Raw genomic sequence first — 26,126 nt, 5'->3', positions numbered from 1 at the left:
TAATATTATGATTCAATATATCTGGGTAGTGTGACAGAACAGTATACTAGTTCAGCGAGATGGGAGTGATTTACCAAAGGACTTGGGAAAACCATGACGAATTGTTGCATCACACCATCCCCATTTCACGATACTTCCTCGCGACTCCCTCAAGGGAAACCTTATTTTTATTTTCTTCTTTCGCAACTGGATGCAGTCTTTGAAAAGGTGCTTCTTCCCTGTCTCGCCATGCACGAAATACATAACCCATAGCTGCAGGGGTGATATCAGCTCCGCTGTTTCTTCTTCGGTGGTACACAGCTTCCCGTGACATCGTTTCCTTAAATTCCGCGATACACCCCTTCAGAGAAATAGGCCGTTATCGCAAAAAAGTCTTTCCGGGAAGTTCGGATCGGTAGGCGTAAAAACTTATGTCGTGCATGAATCAAATCACGTTTTCTCATTTTAGTCAATGGATAGATATTTGCGTTAAGGAATTTTGCTATCAACGATATTATATTATCGAGTGCAACATTGGTATGTGTATCTCCTCTTTGGTTTTATTTTTTCATCCTTTTCAGGACATTCACACTCGATACCTTCCATTCACTTTATAAATAATTTATCTTTCTATGAAAATATATTTTTTAATTGGTTTTTATCTTTACATCAATTATACTGATGTTATGGATGTATTATAATCATTGTACTGATAATATGGAGGGAGGAGTATGCTACAGGAAATTAGATTTTGTTATAGAATATCGAATTATTCTCTTATGAGAGGAAATATTTTTAACATTTCATTTAAAGTTTCTTTGATGTCGAATATACGCGACTGTGTATGATTAATAAGATAAATATAATACATTTTTCATTTCATTTTACTTTACCATCAAGTATTTTAGAACATAGTGGTACTAGATTGCAACAGTGACAAGGATATTTTGTTTCTTTACATTGCTCGTTCTTCTTATTTATTACAGAACGTTTTGTTAAGTGGTAGGCATTTGTACAGGAAAGCGGCACGATCTTAAACAGGGTGATCGTTTTTCGCCTGATTTCTCTCCTTAATAGCAAAAATTTCCTCTGAGGTAAAATATCTGTTCTCTGAATCAGACGACGATTTTTCTATTTAAACAATACTTTCATTTTTACTTAAACGAATATTAGAATAAAATGAAATATAATGTCAATAGGTTGCATAAAATATTGCATGCATAATTTCCTAACTGTATGCATAAACCTATAGCTATGTAAATTTTGATCAATATAATGTACCTTTGTAACTATCTACATCTCTCTACATTAACGTCTACATGGATATCTATTATGATCTAAAATAGTATTAGGCCTCTGTATACGTATGTATATTGCCCCGTAATCGATTTTAGTACACTTCATTAAACAAGGACTACATATAGTACTGAGAATTGATATTAGGACACTCCAAAGCGTCAAATAAACAATTTCGAATTAGGAAATATCTCATGCAGCCCCTGATGGATAAAACCAGTAAACGAAACATTTCGTTCATGGATAAGTTTAATCGGAGCTCAATTTTTTTTATATTTTATAATCATAAATATGTTATTTCAATCCTACGGTCTTCTTTATTGACGCTATTACAGTGATACTGATAATGGAAAATCATTCTTCGTATTGTTTTTATAAATAAAAAATAAAGTAAGGAAACTACGATATAAACCAATTTATCTTTATTTACCTTTATCTCTTCGAAACGAAATCATACATTTTAAAAAGTATCAATACACCATGGAATTGAGCTAGATTTACTGGTTGATTACATCATAGAAATCCTCAGGACGAGAAGTATTAGATGTTTTACCTTGAAAAGATCTATACTCTAACTTAAAAGGATTAAAATGTCATAATCAAAGGATTCAGATCTCTTTTCCAGTCTTTGAGTTTGATTTAGAAATCTGATCATTTAACGAGTATGTACACATTTCCGGAGATTCTTAGTTCGGGGATTTATATTGAATTATTTACTGACAAAATATGCTCTTAGAGACTGCTGCTGTTTGTATTTGAAAACTACGATTTTCATCATCAGTTGAATTTTACCGGCTTGGTCGTAGCTTGCCAACGGCAAAAATAAAAGAAAATGAGAGCGAGTGAGGATGAGTAGAAACTACAATATGTAGGGGAATATGTTCTACATATACATATATACCATGTATATTCGTGCCTTGAATTGGTAATTTCTTATTTCAACATCATGTAATTCACAGAAATATTGCTAAAATTGAAGTAAAACGTAGAAAAATTTCACTTTCCATTAATGTTTAATGTTACACAGAAAAAATATTATACAGAATATTACACATTGAAATAAAATACAAATAGACATAGCACGAAAATATCTTCAGAAATACACATATTGTTATATGTATGTACGTTTATTTCGGAATAATAGAAAAAAATTTAATAATATTTGAACAATTACGATCTTTTCTATATTACTTTTTGCCGCTTTATCTCAAAAATAATTAAATAGCGAAAATAATCCTCTTCAAGTGTTTATAGAATACTTTAACTTTAATATCCATTAGCAAGAAATGTGTATATTAAGAATGAATAGTGAGTCAAGTTTTTAGCAATTTACGAAGCTACATCTTCCGTTTAATTTCCTTTCGACTTTGCCCTTGTTTTGTGTTGATTTTAGTTCCATTCTCTGTGCAAATGAAATTCGGCGTGCAGAAGTCTAGAGATGAAAGTCGAAGTTAGCAGAAATTTTGCCGAGATTGGACGTAGCTGCGGTTAGAAGGATTGGTGCTAAGGCTGCGTTCATCACTTGTCAAGAATTCGGCAACTTCTTTCTAGGTTCCTTTGGATTTAGTAAGAAACTTTCTATTGTTACCACTAAGCAACAAACAGTTTCGTTATATTACAAATTTTATGATATCACCGCGATCCCGGCTACAAATCTTGATATGTAACAGTAATTTATAATATAAATTTACATTTCTCATGTTTTTAATTATTGCATCTACTTCTCATGTTTTGTCCCGTTGTAATGAAAAACACAAGCTGGAAATAAATTTAATTAAAACCTTGACTCTTCAAATTCGTATAAATTATACGAAACATCGCAGTAGCTTGCTTTTGTATATTTTCATTATTTTAACCGTACATCTAGTAACAATCAATTCTTTCGTATCCACATCCAATAATTTTAATAAATACACTTCGTTCAAATTTGGTAACTTTAAATTCGTTCGTCAATTTTAAAGTATCTAAACTATTACTTCGGTAATGTACAAGAAAATTCCATCGTGTTAAATATAAAAAACTGCCAATTAGTTTTGTTCATTACACGATCGCTATCAGTGATTTGTTCACCAACGTAGAAGCTGTAAATTTCATTCAAAGTAAGCTTCCATCATCTGCTCTAGCCATTCTGAATTCACGAAACAATCGATCAAAACATCGATATACCGTGACTAATGCAAAACCATAGTACCATGGAGAATTTCTAGAAGACGTGTTGTCAAAAACAGAGGTGTTGATGATCCATATTGTAGGCCGAGTTTCTTCTATACCGATTCAAGGGCTTGTTGGAAGCTTAATATAGGTAGAGATCAAATCGGATTTACACTTGGACGGAGGGCAGGCGTGTTCCATAAATATCAGTGTTACGATGGCATGCTGATGGAAGTGATGTAGCAAACTCCACGGAGGGGAAGCTTGATCGCTCGGGGGAATTGAACGAACGCGTTTAATAACTATGCTGGCATACGATCGCCCACGGCGTGACACTGAAATCATCCAACAACCGAGACGAGACCCTCGGCGGAAAGTCGGGAGGAAATACCCGCCAATGTTATCATCAGTAGCCAACCTATGTCGAGTTATCCGTGTCGCATGATCACTGTTGAATGATGTTTCAAGATAGAGGTATCTGTTCTATCTTCTCTAGCGTACGATTAATTTCTGACTCCATCATGTATAGAACTCTCCTTTCCTTTTACAAGAAGTACAAACTGTGGCGTAATTCAATTCGATGGATTGAATGTAGAATATGTATATATACATATATGTATATATCTATGTATATTATACATATATTATATACATATATGTATATATCTATGTATATTATACATATATTATATGTATATATGTATATATATTATATGTATATTATATGTATAAATGCATATATTATATTGTAAAATGGATTTCTGCGATCGAGGGAACTAAAATTTTTATCACTTCTTTTTTTTTGGAGATTATTGAATGTGTGTGAAGAAGAATGTGTGTTTTGTTAGATTTTTTTTTTTTTTTTGATTGAGACGTTGGAAGATTTTTCGTAAGTTGTTAACGATGAGTAAATAGATAATTGTTCATTATATTATTTTATGGATGGAGATAAATTATATTTCTTGTGCTGTCGTCACTCGATTGATTATTAAGGTTACATATCAAGGCAGTTACATCAAAGTAATTCTATGATATTGCCAGGACTTAAATCATATTTATTACATGAAAATAAAGAACAATTAACCATATATAAATTGTGAGACTAGACTAATTGACAAGAAAAAACAAAACGATTTTAGAATTTCCAGAGTAACGATAGTTAAAAATTTTGTACGTATGTATTGTGATACGCTACAATACTTCTTATTTGCAAATAAATTTCCACTATAATATTAGGAATAAAAAATTAGTTACTTTTAAAAATTAGTTGAGTTCCACAACTTTTGTGAGCTCTTTTCTTTACTAATCCTTTCCTTCTGTCGTGAGGATTATGAGTTAAAATATATAAATCTTGTTTGTGTGTGTAAGTTGAAATTAATTCCGTTTCGATTGATCAGCACACTGACTAATGAGATAACTATGTGCGTGACTTTAAATTATCCTTACGAGTTAAAAATTGGCCCAAGGCTGAACGTAAATATCCTTGGTACATTTAAAAACATAACATTTCTTATTGTCTACGTACTTTGCATGTACTTCAATCTCCTGTTTTGCCTGTTATCCACCCTTTACAAGCTTTCACGACTCTTAATACTAGGGTATTAAAGTTCTTATCACTAGTCTATTACTCTGGTAATAGTGTCCTTTATTTATCTAGTCGATCCTAAAGCGTATAACACTCACCATGACTAAAATTCCTAAATTCTGAGCGAATAAATGCAATGAAGACGCATTTTTGTCGTTTATTTCATAATAAATTTATATAAACACAATTTTCCTGGCATTAGTTCGCGATAGCATCTTGTAATATATAATTTCTTTAAAAATCTTATCTTATTATCTACAGAAAGGAAATTTTATTTAATTACTGTTTATCTTAAATTATAAAACTGTAGATTATATAGATATCATTTTACATTGAAGCTTTCATTAATTTCATTATGAAAATTTTTATAATATAATGCATAAATATTATAATATATAGTATGAAGAAGAAATAATAAAGTATTTCGAATTATATATTACTAATTCTTCTTCTTGCACATTAATTAATTTTTGATTGAAAGAAATTAGCATCTATTCATCGTAAGTAGAAGATATCGTCATAATAGAAATGAATATTTATCGCTTTATGATTCTCGCTTTTCTTCGTTGGCTTAATTCGATAATGAATAAATGTGCCATAAATTTAGAAGTCTCTCAGGAACAAGCCAACGAATAGTTTTTAACGTTTTTTATGGACCAATCTGTGGATTTGAAGTTTTATCATAGAACAAAAGCTTTATTGCTATATCCTCCCTTTAAAGCAGAAGTCATAATCCAAAACTCGACTCTCAAACTAATTGTCTTCTTCATAATTTATCTTCAATCGCTATTGAATTAAACATCAATTGATTTATTTCATTCTCTGGATCGTATATAATTGAATTAATATAAAATTTTAAACACATTTGATCATATTTTTTCCATTAAAAAAATCCAAATATCTCTTTTTTCTTTCTTTTAATCCTAAAGCTTTGAGCGTCGGTGTTGATTTAGTTGTAAACTCAATTCTAAACAACTATTTTATACAAATATAATTAACGTCACATCATCTGATCCTTATGCCAGCAAGGAAATCCAATTTCCTGGTGATTTAATAGTTGATAATACTTAATTTAGTAACGTATTTCTGATTCTAGACATATGGATCACAGTTCAACGTGAAAATTGATTACTCGTTCGTTTAATTAGTGTACATATTACGCACAGGAAGTTGCAAAAACAAGAAATACATAGATTTTTCATGACTCTGGTTTTATGTCATTTTATGAGCCGAACATATACAGTCAGGCACAAAAATAAGTGGTTGGACAGTAGAAATAGCTATTAACAAAGTGTCAATAAATACGGCTTATTTATACAAAGATGTAAATATTAATTTCGATTATTTACTAAATAATCTATGTATTACAGTGATATACGATAAATCAAATTTATGTATATAGTGCGAATACTAGTTTCATTGAACTTTGTTGATACCTACGTCCACTACCTATTCGCTTATTTTTGATTCTGATCGTATATTAATCAGTAGTTTCTGGAATCTCTTGATATATAACAATCAAGTTACGCTTAATGCCATTTCTCCACCCTAACCTTCTCTCCCTCTCTCTCTCCCTCTCTCTCTCTCTCTCTCTCTCTCTCTCTCTCTCTCTCTCTCTCTCTCTCTCTCTCTCTCTCTCTCTCTCTCTCTCTCTCTCTCTCTCTTTCTCGCACTATTCGTCTGCCTGCATCTCTGTTTCATGAAAAGACAAAGGCTGGCTCATAATTAAGTGACGTGTATAGACATTACTGATAGGGAACATTATGTTGTCATCGCTTAGATGAAATGATCTATGTATATACATCATTGCTCCCCTATACGTCATACATATGAGTATGCGTATCAATTTCCAGTAATTACGCGACGACGGTGCGGTGTCTTTATTCATTTTACATCAACGTGTCATCGTCATTTGACAGTTCCGTCGGATATAGCTAGAAATGTTGAGATTCTGCCAGATCGAAATGAACATAAAGCTGAATTATTATAAAAGACTAATTTCAGTTTTATTGGCGTATAATCATTAATGATTGATTTTTAAAGCTTTATTGTGTGTTATTACTATCAGTGGCAATTTTTAATCATTTCCGAGCATCCGTCCACTTATGGACTTACAAAAGTGTATGTATTGGTAATCATCGTTCTGAATATTTCATCGTTAATTATCTTACATCAGTTTCAATTTTTTATTTTAATTTCGTATCGCATACAACTTCTCCTACATCTTCGAAGTTTACACTGCTACTTTTAATTTCAATTTACTCGACAATTATTTCTCGATCGCTTAACGGTCAGTATTGTATTACATGTGATTACAAGGAGGAACAGGACGGAAAATGTGAAATGTATCTGGTTTTCTGTATGGATATTTTTTACAAAAGAAGATAGCTAATGTTACATGCCGTTAAACACTCGGATTTCCAACTCACAGAAAATAAACAGAAGCTAAGTGGGCAATACGAATGATAGAGAATGCAGAACAAAAAAAAAAAGAGAAGAAACAAAAAAGGGACGAAAAAAATGAATCCCGAGCCACAGAGAGTTTCACGTTTTTATTGTAAATCTAGCCATTGTTGCCCTCTATTTCGTTTTATGTCGTTATGTTGTTCTGAGAAACAGAAACTTTACATTTTAACAATATATACTCCCATACAAATATTGAAGAGCTTTCAAAATATAAATACGTACCTTGAATCAACTCATTATATGATAACACAAATTACGAACTTGCATCATAATTTTCTTTCGCATATTGTAAATTCATGCTTTAATGATTCAATATACATATTCAATTAAACATTCGATATATATTATAAGAAATTGTTTTCCATTTACTTGATATTACAAACAATATGATAATTAAAACCTAAACTTCCAATGAAATTTTTGTAACAGAATGTATCATTGCAACAACAGAATGTTCACCAGTAAAATTAGACACTCATTATCTATATGAGCAATTTGAAACAAATCTGTTTACAGTAATTTCACGCTTATCTCGGAAGTGCTTTAATTATTTCAAAAACTTCCTGGTTCGCGACAAAAGCATGCAAACTTACAAAATACCAGGAACGTATGATACTCTTGATGTATTAGACAACAGATGTTTAACTTTGTACAACAAAAAGTTCAAAACAGACATTAACATGAAGTAAATAAAGTGTTTTACAATGGTTTCTTGGAAAACAATGATAAATTAGAAGCTTTTAACGTTAAAATGAAAAACTAGACTCGCAATACGTTAATTTGAATTTTCTATGAAATCGATAAATATGCAATTTCGCTGAAACAAGTACGTACTAAAGTAGTTACAGACAATATTGTATGATTTAGGTCGTGAAGATATAGTCGATAAAAAGCATTCGAGGCAATATCGTCAGTTATCTAGCGCTTTACCTGAAAAGATTGATTCGCTTTCATGTCTTGATTGTATCCCCCTGACAGCTATAGGACCGAAATTCCAGTTGATTTATTATCGTTGACACGACATGAAGAGGCACGCATTTCTGGAACTTGATCGGGATAAAATCAGAAGAAAACGATCTAGGAATAGTCTTCTCTAGGCATAGATTCCAACTAGTCGACATGATTGATCTTCCTAATATGTTGGTGTTCTTAATGGAATACATATATCATGAATGTTGTGAATCTGTTTGTACTTATTCTTGTACATAATATAATTAAAGATTTTACGTATAAAAGATCTAATATAAATAGGATAGGAGATGTTATTCGTTGCCTAAAATTATACCTATTATACCTATGCTATCTATTATACCTATTATGCTAATGTCACACTCAACCTGTAGTTGAGGAGACAAATGACGTTGCTGACAGTCAGAATGCAGTCCTTTGTGAGCTGAAATGATTTACTATAAAAGTCAATAGCGCGCGGTAAGAAATATTTTGGCAAACATCCAGGTTTGATTGGAGAATAAAATTTCAGTGACAATGTTTTAAATTTCAAATCAACAAAATTTCTATGATCAATTATTTATTACACTGTTATTATATTTAAAGAAGAATGATTTTATATATTAATTTTTGTTTCAATATATTTATTTCCTGGCCAATTGTGACAATAGAGAAAGAATTAAATATTATATATTTTTATACCCAATATTATGGAATAAAGATTTTATAATATTTTATAGAGAAGATAAATTCTTCCAAAATAGGTCTTTTCGTAATTACGTAATTGGTGTACGATATTTGTGTATTTTCCATATTTTCTACCACACGAAAAGAGATGACACAACATCAAGAGAGAATCAAAGGGAAAAGTAGAAAGCGATATTCCCAATCTCATTTGACTGGTCATTTCCAATGAAAGCAATAATTTTAAACGCTAAATGTGTCATTCGCCGATGAAAATCAAAATTGTCATATTTTCCCTTATCATCGGTGAATTACGTGTATTTTTACTTTACGGAAGTTATTTTGATGCAATTTTTAAATTACTTGATTTTGAGTATGTTGTAACATTTATAGAACATATTTCTAAATTCGTAATCAGTCTCAAATCAGACAATCATATGATTTAATCTAATCACGGCAGAGTTTTATTTCCCTCGGTTTAAGGTTTAGCACCATGTCATTTCTCTCTTTTACTTTCCCTCTGTCACTTCTATTATCTCGAGACATCATTCTGAGGATTATCTTTGTCCTTTCATAGTTTCCTGTAAACCCTGGTAACCTGCTACGTATTTGAATCCACTGAAATGTATTTTCTTCAAAATTCTTAGTGACGAGTTCTAGAGAGTTTACAAACTCTTCGAGCATTTGATTTTCTATTCGGACCTGAATGTATTATACGTAGGTATATGCATATTGTGTGCACTGTGAAACTTGCAAAGCTCAGCAGCTTCTTGACCTCATCACTGTCATTGAATTTCGTCAATTTCTCAGAAAAGAAGATTCATAGTATGCGTAGTCTATACTTTATGTTGGAATAACAATCTTTATCTTTAATCTTCATGTTCTTTTAGATTAATTAATTAACTTACTTTCGTTATGGACGAACATTTTCTTTCATTGGCTCTCGTTGCTTTTGATAGATTAAAGCAAACGCAAAAACATACATTCTATGATTAATTATGTAACGTACAAGATAATCTTTCGGTATGTGTACATGGTCATTCACACTTTGCTTCATGCCATAATGTAAATAAAAAATCTTTTTAATTTTAATTAATCTTATCCATCTTCATTAAGTTAATAGCGTACAGGAAATGCATATATTTGTATATATATATACATACAATTCCAATATATATCGAAAATTATTTAGTTTCTTGTTACAGAGAACTTGAGTCAATTTGAGTAAAGGTAGAGGTTTTTACGTAACGTATGTATGTTTTATTTTGTTTTAAATAAAATAATAATAAACAATTTTCAGTGAGCACAGAAAAAGTAGCTGTTTCAGGTTGAGTAGAAAATATTAAACAGAATGAAGTTGAATAAAATTGCTGAATGGTTGATACAGAATGTATATATGTCTGACTCTAAGAGAGCATTCTACTTAAAGTAGTTAATTTCATTAAATATCTTCCAACTTGATGGTAACGCGAATCTCTATTATTCTGTTAGTACATTCTACTAAGACGGCAAGATGATTTACTTACTTATTAACTTATTACCATTTATAATATATATGTATAACTTAATTAACGAGAAAGGAGGACTTGAATTAATTTGGCTCTCAAGTGCAGATTCGTGTAAATAATCTCCTTTGTTGATAATTAAAAATAAAGATTTATTTCAATCTTAATTGCTGTATTTTGTCGATCAAAGAGGTATATATATGTATATATAAGCTTTTGCTTTTTCATAAATCATATTTCGTGTTCAACGTAAGAAACTTGATGTATAGAGCTTTTCCTGTATCGTGGTTAAATTAAATATTTACAATGTATGCGCATATGTACATGTATACGAACACATATGCTGAGAACCTCAACTGGAGTACGCAATTTGAAAGCAATACGCTTCGGTTCAACATAGAAAATGCATTTTTGCCTTTATTCTCTGTACGGCGCAATGAAAATTCGAAAATCAATATCCTCCATGTCATCACAATGTGCCTACCACAGTTTCCAGTGCTGTGCTTATTTTTCTTCGCTTTATCTTCGTCATATGCATGTGCGACGTATACATACATCCACACAACGCAATGGAATTATTCTGACTTTTTCTTCTGCGTAATACTATTCATATAAAAATAATATTTTATATTAAACGGGTGTATACAAGTTTCATATTTTATATAACATAAATATGTTTTAATTGTGTAGAATATAAATAAAATGTAGATATTACTTTATATTGAAATCTTATAACTACGCATTTTTAAAATGATATCGAATATTTATTGAAATAGAATTTTTATAAAAATAGTTTGTAAAAGTTTAGCAATACAAATAACATTTATTTTGAAATTTCATTATTTTTTAATTTCCGATATTGATGAAAAACGTTTTATAATGAATATACGACTGAAATTGTATTTCAATATTGTTTTATTCTTTCAGAAGACATGTTTATCTCTTCATGCTCAATTTAATAAAAAATTATACAACTTAACGATGAATATAATTCAAACCTAAATAGAAAAAATTTAATTGCTGACGTATATGTGTATTTACTTATCACTTTTTAATTCCTTTGTACAAGAAAATATACGTTTATTGCTCTTATTCGTATAATTGATCGAATTCTCTTTTTTGATGAAGTACTCAACTAAAATTCTACTGAAATCATCAGATAGATAAATGCATATTCTCCAATATGTGTATTTCCACATGCTTGAGGATATTTTATTTAAGAGTAGAGAATATTTATTTAAGAAATCCTTAATTTTCATTAATTTCATACTCATGTAAACTACTGTACATGCTTTATTATATACAAGACAGAATTATAACCCACAATTTTTTATTAATTATCCTATTACGCCATAGCGCCAGAAATTATGTTCAATCTGAAACAAAATTCTTTGCTCACTGATCATATCAAAAATATAAAAAATATATCTACTGCATACAAACAAAATATTGCCAATTTTAACGTCAACAAAATTAATATATAAAATACGTATATTATATTAACTCTTCAATTATTTCGTATTTTTGTAATAATTCGAGGCCTGAAATGAACAACGCAAAGCACACGTGCGTATATACCGTATAGAACATTGCTCACATGTAAAAGAACAAAAGCATAACGCTATCACTGTTTGAAGAACGTCCACGTCCCCGTTTTACTTTTCCGACGCATTATTTCAGTCGCTTAAACCATATTGAATCGAACTTCGCAAATCGGTCAACGCGTTTTAACGTCAGATTAAAAAGAATGAAAACAGTATGCGATCCAACCGTGTAGAAGTAATTAAAATATAATAAACAACCCCCGTTGTATCCACTTCCGCTCTTTCGCATCCATGGTATAACCGTGGTTGCAACTGATTAACACAGCGTAATAACGCACAGTGGCTTTGATATCGTGTAAACTAAATGATTCTGCTGGATGTTTGGTCCTGAGTATATGCATTGTTGCCGAACGTAAAACAGAATTCACATGAGCAAATGCAACCTGAACAATGGCAGATTCCTCTCGTTGGACAGCCGAGCACAATTCATTCAAACACTACAGACCGCGTTTCAATTTTTGAACAGGCTCGCGAGTCAAATAGCTGATGGTTCTGTTTACGCCGCTTCATCAGCTCCATTTTTTAACCTCTATCCCTACGTTCTTCTCGACACTCAATTGAGAAATGAGCCAGGCTTGTCAGTTGATGGTCTCGCGGGACATTTATTGTTTAAACGTGTCGTTGCTGCAATGTTGCAGAATTCTTTTAAATACCAACCGATGGTACTCTAAAAAGAATTGCTGCAGGGACTTTGACTTGATTTGAAACATCAACAATGAAAACTTCAAGACCGTTTTAGGCGTAAAACTATGTCATGCATAAGTGGTTAGGAAATGAGAAGCGGAAGTATTAGTGGATTTAAAATCAAAATATAACAGATCGAAGAAATGTAGTTATTGATTGATGGAAATAATTGAGAGCTGAAGATTTGGAATATATTTTTGAAAATTATAATTCCAATGTTAATCTCACAACCTATAGTATTGCAATACCTATAATAAGGAAAATGAATTAAATTTTATCGATTTTATCTATTCAATTAAAAAATATATTGCCAAAATGTATAAGAACGATGATATTGATGACAGAAGTTGGTATAATGTTACATAGATCAAATTTCATTATAATTTCATAAAATTGGGCAAAGATTACGCCGTATTTGGATAATCGATCCTCAAATAACAGAATAATCACACTTTAATGAATTTAACCCCTGATGAAGAACTATTGTCTAAATGCCACATGCATTTAAATTGTAAAACTCTGAACTCAGATTTATAAAACATTATTTATTGTTGATTAAAATATTTATTTTATTACCGAAATGTAAATATTCAATATAATTTAAACCTTATAATCCTTTTTATAGGTCAGCGCTCTTCAATGCACGAGATCAACAAAAAATACGAAACAAAAGGGTAGATCAGGTTTAAAATTTTAATTTTTGGAGTTGAGAAATTGATTGCTTCTCCTCTGCTTTCTACTATATTTAGTTTGTTAGATTTTATAAACCATTATTCAAATTTTTATAACTTTACAGTGGCTTGTACCTACACTGGAAGTTCTCCTGTATTGTGTTATACGAAGTTTAATTACGCAAAGGAAGGTGAAACGAGTTTCATGAGAAACACACATTCAGTAATAGGAAAATCATATTATACCTTACATGTCGCTAGTCGCATGCAGATGATATGCGGATCATTGGAATTGCAAAGATTTTTCCAAGTTCGTGACGACTAGAACGACGATTTTATGAACGACAAATAAACGCATTGAGGTTTAGCATATTATATATTTCAACCTTGTACGTCTTTAATAAAACATGTATGTTTGAAAATCTTAATTCTGATAGTTTTCATCCTTTTTTTTTTCGAGTTTTGTGGAGAAAAGTGAAATTATTGATATGCAAAATTTTTTGCGTGTTTAGTGTTATCAGTGTAGTCCTCACACTGTATAACATATCAATTAAAAATTTTTATTTTTATAATCCAAATTCAAATGTAGGTTAAGTTATTTCGTCAGATCATTAAAGACTCTGAAATATTTGTGAATAATGAAATAGTCGATAAAGGTAGAAAAAACTGCTGATAGCCGACTTATAAAAAAAATGTTTGAAGAGAGAATTAGTATGTAAGAGGTGGGAAATGGGCACGAAAATCTGACGATCTAGCATAATGGAGCTCTTGTAGAGCGATAAAAAAGATGTTTCGCTAAATACGTTCTAGAAAACGAGCGTGCCGAATACACAGCTTTCAAGCATAAGAATATGTACTATACAGTGTAGTAAATATAGTATATAGATGTATAAACTGTGTTTATATTATATTCATATACGATAGATAAAAAATTCTTCTATCTGTAAGAGAGAAATAAATATTGTACGACTATTAATAAATATATGTACATTCAACAAATATTTTCTACGATTGACAAAGTAAATCCTTTTGTGTATTGACATTCAATATACAACAAGAAATCTTTCTACAATTTTATTTCAAAAGAAACTAGTTATTCTTAATATAAAAAATTATATTTACTTATATTTAGATAAATATTTTGTATATCCAATAATAAATCTATTGAATAAAATGTTTTCAAAATAGTAACTTTATATAATTCTAACATCGTATCGGTAGTAATATGTTAAATTTGGATAAATCTCTTGAATATTATCCGTGATTTAGTTCTATATATAGTTCTATATACAGATTTGCTAGTTAGTTTAGTTCTATATATAGATTTGTAAAATTTTTGTCACAAAAAATTTCTGTCAATGTAGCACGCGTGCATATGCATATTCATATTGTAAATACTAAAGATAAAACTCAGAGGGAAGTTCAGAAGCCCATTTTCACGATAACAGAAAATGATACACATCAAAGGACACGTATTTGGTTTTATCGTATTTCAATAAGTCGTGAAAGAAATGACGCAGCGCTACCAAATAATGTTATCTGTAAAAGATGGTAATGTTCGAATACCCGTATTCAAGAGCGCCTTTTGTATATGATAAGAATGAAAGGACTTGGTCTATCCTATTAGTTTAGAGTTTTATTGAAAAAGGATTTCAATACCAAAAGGCGAGGACATTATCATTACCCTGTATTTGACTTGGACTTGAACAAGGGTCCCTCAAATCTTTGTAGTATCAAATTACTTGAGGCATAGTTACTTAGAAATCGTACTTTTATTTCTATTACCTTTTTCTACTTTTTAAAAACTAGGGTATTAACTTTCTGAATACGTAATTGTATCTTTAAATTATTTGAAAAAAGTATTTATTGCATTTACATATAAAAATATTAAAAACTTAACATTATGATTCTACGAATTATCAAATATGCAAAATTACTATTTAATAACTACTGTCAGTGACATCATTATTAAAATTAATATTTTACTCTTTCTATAATAAAACAATTTAAATTTTTTTATAAAACCGTATCGACATTAACAAACGAACATTGTTTTAATTAACAAATCCGAAGAGGAATACTCGATTCCATGTGTATTCTATTTACACTGTTTTCCAATTAATATTCCAATCGTATATGGAAATCAATTTTTAATTAATTATACATTTCAGTTTCTTACGTTGTGACTATATATATTAATGTATGGGATTTACGTTTAATTACAACTCAACAATCAATTGAATTACAGTTCAGTACGTTACCGGATGTTAATATTAGAATACCTATTATCCCACTATAATAATGAGGATATTTTAATATTGGAAGTGTTTTATTAACACGTTGGTGTATTTTGGATGCAGTTCTCTAATAATACAGACTACAAGAAAAAATTAGTTTCTTATTCTTACAAATAATTAATTTTGGAAATATTCCAATATTGGAAGCATTTTATACATTCGATACATTTTATTTGTGTATAATTCTATAATAAACTAAAAAGTAGGATAAAATTAAATGGTTATTCTTGCGAATAGTCACCAATAATCTAAAGAAAATGTTTCGAAAAATTAATTTCTATGACTCTTAATATGACATAAATCAATATCGTAAGTTCTTATCAAAAACGCTAGATACACTTTTATTTGACCATTTTATCGACAGACTCACGCAAATATTTGAAATTTTTCGACAGTATCGCGTGTCTGATCGGTCGATCAGGAGTTGAGCGTAGCTCGCGTGTTTCGTTTCGGTTGCACGACATGGATTCTTCTTTTTACGAAATTACTACGCCAGCACAAGCATGTACCCACGCACTCAAACAACTGGCCCCATCAACCGAAACTCACCGGTTCGTTCATATAACCTCAGCTCTACGGGATACGCGAATTAACGTGGCTAGGTCAAGGGTGCAATTTGCCCCAGATTAGTTTTGTTCGATGCCAGCTCACTGTCACGCCTACTTTCCCCATTGCCCCACTCGTTCTTGAAACATTTCTTTCTCATCAGAGCTAGCTCTGAATTCTTGCTCGTTTGTAATATTGAATTATACCTTTATCAAAGTTGGAAAACAAAACTCGAAGGAAGTCAAGTTTGTAGCAGGCACTGTTTCGTTTCCAAATTATGACAAAGAAGCAATACATAATTTTAGTGATGTGTGTATAGAGCACGTTTGAGAAAGATGGTTTGTCTGAATCAATAGAGAACATAAAGTAAAGTGGCATAAAGAATATTCTACGAATGTTAATATTACAAACTAGTACCGTCTGATAAATTTTGTTTAACAAGCGTATAATTAGTTTATATGAATATTATTTCGAATTAAAAGAAGTGTGATTTCTACATGCGTATGGTTGGGATACTTCATGATACTGTGATATGTGATGCTTTTAATTAGACGAGGTTCCCTCGACGTAGTTTCCTCGAACAAAGCTTTCACAACACACACATATACGGATAATTTCTTCAAAGCAATATATATGTAATTAAGATAGTTGCCATATGATATTCCATATTCCTCTCGCCAGTGATTAATTAGTTTTATTATTTCAGATTGATAAAAATGTTCTGTTCTAAAACTAAAGGATTCTTCGAATGTTACTTTTATAATTTTTCAAATAATTATCTAGATATTACACAAAGACAATATAATAAAATTTTGTACTTTATTCCCAGGAATCTTTCGTTATTCACTTATTCTACAATAACAAATTATTTTATTGTTACTATCTCCACACATATTTTATGTAATCGTTTATAATATGTTTGCGCACTAATAATAATCCTAAGTCGTACAAACAGGTAATCAATAAGTTCTGTAGACGAGGAGTAGGCATTATTATCTTTTGTAAATGAACCAACGGATTTGGAATGTTGTTTGCATGTTCTTTATCGAATCATTGAACCAAGATCGACTTTTCGTCGCAAGTAAGGATACGTTTCAAAAATAGATCCTGTCTATTTCTCTGAAGAAACAAGGTGGCTAAGGTTTCTCTGTATCTCTTAAGTCACGCGCTACCTATTTGTTCATTCTCTTTACTATTTCTGTTTAAGTCAAGTGACAAAATTCTGCTTGCAATGCTACAACATTACTTTCATTTGAAACGCTAATTTTCCTGTTCTTCATCTTGAATAACTGGTAATATTTCTTAAAATACTATCGTAAATTGATGCATGATTTTGAATCATCTTATCTTTCTTTCTCAAATAATATTAGTGATATTACAAATTAATTTTCAATAAGGGTAGCCGATAAGTCTCGTCCCGTTAACCACAGCATGCTTCAAACGCTTGTAAAACATTCTTATATTGAGGTTAAATCATATACCTTTAAGGATCATGAAAACAGTTGATTTATTGCTAATAATACAGTATTCAAAAGCAGTTGATGCTTGAAATACAAGCAGATCGAAATTATAGAGTAGAAGAATCGAGAAATAGCCGTATACAAGCGTGAATTCGCATATTTGATATGGTCAATCAGATAAGTTAATAATGACGTTCTTAGAGCTAGGAACATTGTTATTTTCCGATCTCTTTATTCTATAAAATGTTTTTCAGTGAATATAACAAAATTGTAAATTGTGATTATAGGAAATTCTATTTCTTTCTATACACTTTAATAAGAATGAAATTTAGCAGGTTGGATTACAAGATTAATTGGAATGGAATATGTGTTTCATTGATCTTACCGCATATAATAGATAATTTCAAGAAATAATCCAAGTAAAATCAGTTGCGAATGAGAGAGGATTTATTGAAACCGCTGATTGCTCAAATCTCATTTGCTATTGAAAGTTAAATAGCACTTTAGACGCAAATTGTGAATTACTATATCGACTATAACATATAATTCTATAGATCTTTCTTTTTAATTCATACAACGTGAGAACAGTTTCTGTACCGCGATATTTTATATTTTAATTAAAACTTGTTTATGATCTATCGTGTGTAATACTCGATTCGTAATTGATAATTCATATTTTAATTGTTAAAATTAAACGATGTACGTACATGTTTTTTAAATCGATAGCCTCAGATAAATATTTCGCTGGTACGTGCGGGCATGTTCGAACAACGGGTGATAATTTAAAAATTACATAACAGTTCCACGAAAATTCTCATACGGGCCTTTAACAATTAAATTAGTTATTTTTGCAGTTAATTAGTTATAAATAAAGATAGGTTTATTAAGAAATTTGAGTTTACGTTAAACGTATTGAATAGAAATAGAAATCTTGAATAGAAATTAAAAGGAGTGTCGCCAGAAGAAAGAAAAATTAAGTATTATAAATCTAATTTTATTGAAGCTGTCGATATGGTGCAATATTGTAATATTACAATAGTTGGATCTTCTCTTTATATTGGAAATATTAAGTGCACGGTATTATGGTATTATGTAATAATAATCCGCATTTAGGGAATTCCCACGGAGACTACGCATTAATTGTTACAGTTGCGCTTGAATGATATCGCATGAGAATCTAATTCAATCTATTGTTCTGTTGCAGTCGATGAAAATTTTCGTATAGGACTACATAATTCCAAATCACTTAGAGCTTTCCAGCAAAATATACATATTAACAACTTTTACAGTGTTTAAGGAGAAATATAGCATCCCTGAAGAATCAGAAATTAAATCTGCATTCTGTTAGAAAGTTTCTCCAATCTGGAACATTGTAATTCAACAGACATAGAATAAGAAAGGAAGAAGGAGAATTTCATTCGGTACGAAACACTTTTACTGCCCCACGTATTTTTCCCCTTGATTACGTGCAAAAAGTAAACGAAAACATTATAACCGTATTGTACACGTACAATAAGTTGCAGCAGCAATACAAGCGCTGCGATACAATTTCCCTGAAGTTCGTGGAATACAATTTCGCTTAGTCGCTCATATTAATTGAAATACAATCTTTCATTTGAAATATTCGCTCCAGAAAAGTTCCGATATGTTTAAGCTATCTCGGTCAAGGGAGTAAAAAGCTGATTAAAAATAGTATTCATTCGTTCAAACGTGGCAACATATAGTAAACATATTATATGTAACCATATAAATTTGAAATTCCTTCGCTATAATTATATACGTTATATAGATTAATAAAAGAGGAAAATAGTTTTACACGGGTAACTTTAAAAGCTATTCTATTTCTATTCCTTGCTTAGTATCGATTATTTATTAGAAAAGAGGAAAAAACGAGGAGAAAATATTCTGGCCAGGCATCCCCTTTAAAAGAAATTGTTCTCGATAGTAATTGCCTTTCACAGGTACACCGCTTGCATTATCGGAAAACGCAGAGGCCGTCCTTTGAAACGAACGTTCGTTGTAGGTATCTGTTTGCAATTCACCCGTATATGTGTCGTATCAGACCACAGCCAACTGACAAAGCGAATCTCTGGTGCAAAATTTTAAACTTGCTCACCCTGTATGTGTTAATATTTATACAAGAATTTTGATATTCAAGCTTGTTCTATAGTATCATTATAAATTTTTAAAAAATACAGAAGAAAGAAGAGTTATTATTTTATATTTTACATATTATTTTATATTTTATATTTTATCGATAATAATAAGCTTAGTTTAATAATATTTGTAGCATGAATGTAATTATTCAGTTTGATGTATATTTAGTTTTTGATACGACGCTTTCACAATAATTATATTTACATTTATGATATTTATTCTTTTGGTCAATTTAATCGAGAAATATTGTTTCCTGTCGTTAAAAAAATGGTAGAGAGTAGGTTCAGTTTTAAATGAATTGCCCGTAACCTAATTATTCTATGGTAAGGTGATAGAGTTAGAAGTACACAATCATTACATAATGTTTTTAGTGGTAACAAATGCGATTGAAGCTAAATTTTACATTTATTAAAACAGGTAATTGGAAGTTGAAACAGAATCATTTACGGCAAAGAGATTTTTTAAATTATCAATCGTATCTTTTATTTGCGAAAAATAATATAATGCCGTTATAACACTATTACTAATATTTAATGTCAAGTATCGTAGTTTTAATTGCATATTGACTATCTTTCAAAAACGTAGTCGAAATTATTCAACGATGTATGTTATAGTTAAAAATTGATATATTTGAATAATTCATATGCACATTCAATCCAAATTTTGTTTCTAAAATATCACTTTACCTTGGACAATTATCTGCCAACAAATTTTTCTGTTCTCGCATAACTATGATTTTTACTAAAAAGAACACGAGCAATTTTACGATTAATTGTTTTATTCGAACAATTATTTTATAATAGATTCAGATAACAGTTATTTCAAAATCATTAAAATTTCCGCGAATTAAATTGTCAAATAGTCATTAACATTTACAAGAGCAAAGACTATAAAATTAAATTAATTGACAATAAAAATGTATATTTCATTCGTTCTTATTTCGAAATGCATAACGCTGTTAGGGGAGGTACGCATTTTCCGAGATATATTATTTTCATATCAAAAACGATGCATCTCCAGTTCTAGAAGTCTTTTAACAGCTACAAGACACAAACGAACAGCCATTTACCGCATACATAGCGGTACTCATTAAACGCAACCAGAAGAACAATGGTGTCTCGAAAAGGAACAAGTCCCTCAAGAAATTTTTGTCTTCCTTTTGGTCCGCTGCGAAAGTTCATTTCCTCCAACCTTGGTGTTTCCTAAGCATGCCCGCAGACAACCAATATCGGCTGCACGAGAGAAACCACATGATGCCATTACTCTTCAATAATGAGCATTTGTGGAAACAATGACCGATAGATTACGACCAACGCGGCCACTTGAAATTCGAAAAACCATCCGTTCGAACCAGGCGAACATAGAATGCAAAATCGTGTGAATATAAAACTGTTACATGCAATTGTATTCCGTCATCATTCTGTCAATCATCCTGTCTGTAACACAACGGCGGAAAAACGTATTTCACGGTAAAAGTAAAAGTCTGGTTAATAATTAAAGTTGTGTATTAGCTTAGGGAGGTCACGATATTCTGCATTTCAATACTTTCTTGGAGAATTAAGAGTTTAAAGTTTGTAATTAATTTTAAATGAGATCTTTGAATTTTTATGTCTCGAGCTCGTTTCCTTTGTTTCGATAATCAGAAAAAGTATGAGTATTGTGAGAAGAACTTTCGTGTAATATTGAAACAATAAATTTGTTCTATTTGTCTTTAAAAAAATGATTAAGGAAGTTGAAGATTTTAAACGATTGATATATTAAAAATACAAACAACATTGAATTATTAAATCAACTTGCAAATCATGCGGACTTGTCATGAATTTTTTTATTTTTATCATGTTTCTAGAAAAGTTACAAGTTATTATTTGAAGAAGGAAGTAATTCGTGATATATTTATTATTATCAAAGTGAATTTAATAAAGTTAATACATATATGCACTGATAAATAGAGCATCCAGATATTTTTTAATCGACAAATTGTTTGGTGAAGTATTATAATCGTATGGCTTAATGTTAAGGAAAATGTAGGTCAACATTTCTTTCCTGCCCATTACAGAGCGGATTTATAAATGCCTCGTACCTCTTGCTAAATTGCTTCGTAACTTCATATCCTTAAGCGAAACAGTTCGAAAATTTCGCGTGTACCAAGCACAGCCTGAATACTTACTAGTGAGCGAAGTAATTCACCAAAGGTGATTATTCCATAAATACACATCGGTAGTACTTGATGCAAAAAGTTTCACTTTGCAGCTGATTATAATATTAGTAAATGTTCTCTTCATGCCTAGAATATTATTATTGTTATCGCGAGAAACGAAAATATAGATAGCTGTCAAAATCTTGAAAACCATACGTACTTGTCTTGAAATTTTTCTATTTTTATCATATTTCTAGAAAACTTACGAATCATTGTGTATATTAGCTTACAGTTTGAAGGGAAATTTTAAATGAGCAGAGAGGGGTTTTCTCAGTTTTTTCTAGGTTTCAAGATGAAAATTTGTTACAATTTATTTGTGATAATCGACATCGTTTGAGTATTATGTATTATAAATGTGGTTATAGCCCGAGCGTGTTCATTTTCACGATAAGTCCATGTTTTAATACTTACCAATGGAAATAAAAAAGGACCGCAATATTTGCACGAATCGAAAACAAAATACACTTGTGTTTGTTCATAATTTATTTTATATCTTTTTGTGAAACTTTTGCAGGCAAACGGTATTTAAATTTTCACTAGAAAGTTGAAAATGTTCTTCAACTTTTCATAGTTAATCCCTTCCATAACATATTATAAATAACATATTTTCACTTTGTGTATGTACAGAATTCTGTAACTAGTTACAATTTAACGTTTGAAAAAAATCTGAGGTTTAAAAGAGCAGCTTTTTAGTATTCCATCTGATTTTTGTTAGTTTCATCTTCGAAATAACAAAAACTATTAAATGTTTTCAATATTAATATTAAGTAAATGTACTTAAATATTAGTCATTCTACGTATAATTGTATTTTCAAACAAATATTAATACATGGAATATCTTTTCCACGTTCTGTTTTTAATCTTATACGTATTGTCATTTCTTTATTAACTGGAAAACTTTCGTGCACATTGACAAGTTAAGTATCTAAGTTCAGTGTTTGATGTATCGGTTTCCTAAAGTTTGCTCCTATCTCTTTTCTATTTTGTCTGACATCTTAGGAAGAAAGATTTTGAAGCCACGATGAGGCCGACTTTCGAATTGATCGTGATTAATTCGAAATTCTATTTAACTATTAATGGATTAATTTTCTCTCATTGATTTCGCCCTCAAGTAATACATGACCATAAATGTCTTAATAGTTTTCGATTACGTTAAAAATTATAAGGTTAGACTTATATATTTTCATAGAAATATTATCTAATATTATCAGAATCTTACTAATAACTTTACGTATTTTTAATTCATCACCAGTTAAGAATTATATGTATATGCTGTAAAGGTATAAATATACTCACCATTGTGTCATATAACGCGTGCTGATAATGAAGACTGGAGAAGTAGTGCGATTAGCTTCAGTGCCGTTTAGGCTGCTGTCTGTTCCATTTATCTCCATTTCACTAGGCAAAAATTACGGTGGCAGTAACTTCCAGAACCACTGACACCTTCACCTCAATACCCAATCATCTCCTGAGCATTCTGAAAAGAATGTAATTCGTTTTTGTAGTAATCTATTCCATTTTCAAATTTAAATAACTTCACCCAAGTATGGGACTTAGATTTTCAGTTTAATAATAATGATTTGCAAGAGAGTAAAGATTTTTTATCATTTAATATTAAAATACAGATGAAGAATATTTGTAACTGCAAATATGAATAGGAGGTATATAAAATTTGCAAAGGGTAGCAAATAAAGATAAAGCATCGTTTCAAACTTTAAATGATTTGATTTATTCTTTACCTATACTACTGAAAACAGATGTTTCTTATACATATATATATTTACATATACAAATCGTATCTTAATATTACATAGTAAAAAATAATGTGCTTGATGACAGAATGATGGGACGATTATGAATAGTACTATAATAGGTCATGCTAATTGGAATCTTGTCAAATACTAGAGAGAAATACCTCTTTCACCGAGGGCTCGTCTTCAAGAGCTAGTATACAAACCAGATAAGGACACCCAATTGAAGTGAATTCATTTACGAATGTTGTTGAGATCCCTTTGTTATTGATCTTCGTTTAAATTGATATTCATTTATGTCGAAAGAGATGTTTGAGAATTGAAGGTTGTTCGACTTAACAATTTACCAAAGGCATAAAATTTGGATCCCATATTGCAAGAAGAAAGAGTAAATTAAGGTAACAATTTTTAGAAAGATTCCAACGTTTGTACGTAAACTGTGAATTACTTTAATTCCTCCATATGAAAAAATGTTACAGTGATAGAAAATATTAGAATATACTTCAAAAAATGTTATACAAAAGGCAGATACGTAAGATAAGTTAATAAACAAAGAATTAGTATACTAGAATGTATTAAGAAAAAAGAGTTTTTACAAACAGCCCTACATCATGCAATTGTTTTCTTTTCGCAATAGAATAAACCGAATTTCATGCAACACGCAACGATTGTGCATTTGATTCACTTGACCTTCGTAATTTGCTGCCATTCATAAAAAAAACGTATTGTACAGCATAACATTCTGAATTATACTTGAACACGAAATTATAACACATAGAAAAATAACATAAATTACTTTTGTTTAGTGCGATCTCGTAAGTACTCCTTCGAATACATACGATTTTAACGAAATTTTTGCTTTCCTATTTTCGCTCTAACTTGACTATATACACATAAATTAGCTCTGGCATGTACATTGGATTATTATAGTAATACTGCCTATTTTCAGATTACAATATTGATTGCTTGTGATGAAAACAAATAAAAGTAAATGTACAAGAAGATATACACGATAACTCTATTAAATGTATTAAAACTTGCTTTTCTCATAAAAACATTTGATATCTACAGATTTTTCGTATAAAAATTCTCAATTAACAATCCAATTTAATTTTGTTACGCTTTACTTTCACTCTTAATATTCACGTCTTTTTTTTTTTTTTTATGTATAAAGATTGATATATCGCAGCGCGTTCGTCTGTATCAGATCGGGCAATTCTATTGTGACTAGAATTCTATCATATCAGGTTATTTCCTTAAAGGTTTTTTTTCGGTAACATTCGACTTTTAAGGGAGCATATATTTTCTTATCCCTCGTTCCCTCACCTTTCAACCCTCAATATTCCATGCTTCATTTTACACTAGCCAAACAGCAAAAATATCGTAGACCAGAATCTAACCGCACGTCTTATCTGTGCACACGTCACGTTCGTCCGGATGCGAGTGAACGATACAAATATTTTTTCTTCTCATCCTTGCAGATCGTAGCTGCGGTGTTTGGGAGCAGGGTCAAACGAGTTTTCGTGGTACATGTCGTGCCTCTGTGTGCAGCCGATGTGAAACGGACGAGAGATAATGAAAATGGAACGGGGAGAAGACCTCGGCTACGGAAAGTGAGAAGAGCCTGACAAGTCGGAAATTTCGGGGAATATGTAGCTTAATGATATAAAGTCATAAACCGCGAACCAGTGGTCGAGCAAGTCAAATTAGAATCAGTCAGGAACAACTCTTCTTCCTCCCTGAGGATATTAAGCTAAAGAAATCTATAGGAGATTTTTGCATATTTTATTTAAAATATTTACATTTATAATATATACAGCTATTAAAATGGCTCACAGTATTATTTCGAATATTTTTGGTTTCTTGCGATTCTATATTATATTCCTTTGTGTTCGCTGTTTTTCTAATTTTCAGAAAAAATATTGTATAATACCTGTTATGAATTACAAAATATTAATAATAATTTTTTTTGAATGAAAATTTAATTTAACGTTTTGGCATATTCAATTACAATTTTAATTTGTATATGACACTGTTTTTATAATCACACTTTTAGGGCAACTACTATGGAGTTCATTTTACAGATCTTTATCGTTAACATGACATTTTCCGAAGCAACGTCGAATTGTTCATTCACGAAGTATA

At 30.6% G+C, this 26,126-nt stretch overlaps 1 protein-coding gene across 1 annotated transcript in view; it reads right to left on the bottom strand.

Annotated features, from left to right (window-relative positions):
* The window catches only part of Machr-b (muscarinic acetylcholine receptor), a 53,548-nt gene that overhangs the window by 15,493 nt on the left and 11,929 nt on the right, over window positions 1–26,126 (bottom strand). Inside the window, exon 2 of the mRNA XM_072003241.1 lies at window positions 23,527–23,707. Within this exon, the coding sequence (XP_071859342.1) occupies window positions 23,527–23,624 (98 nt within the window). The 5' untranslated portion in view covers window positions 23,625–23,707. The remainder of the gene's footprint in view (window positions 1–23,526; window positions 23,708–26,126) is intronic.

This window comes from Bombus fervidus, chromosome 5 (assembly GCF_041682495.2).
Source record: "Bombus fervidus isolate BK054 chromosome 5, iyBomFerv1, whole genome shotgun sequence".
Lineage (NCBI taxonomy): Eukaryota > Metazoa > Arthropoda > Insecta > Hymenoptera > Apidae > Bombus > Bombus fervidus.
Note: the sequence above shows the minus strand (reverse complement) of the source record. Positions and strands in the feature narration are given on the sequence as shown.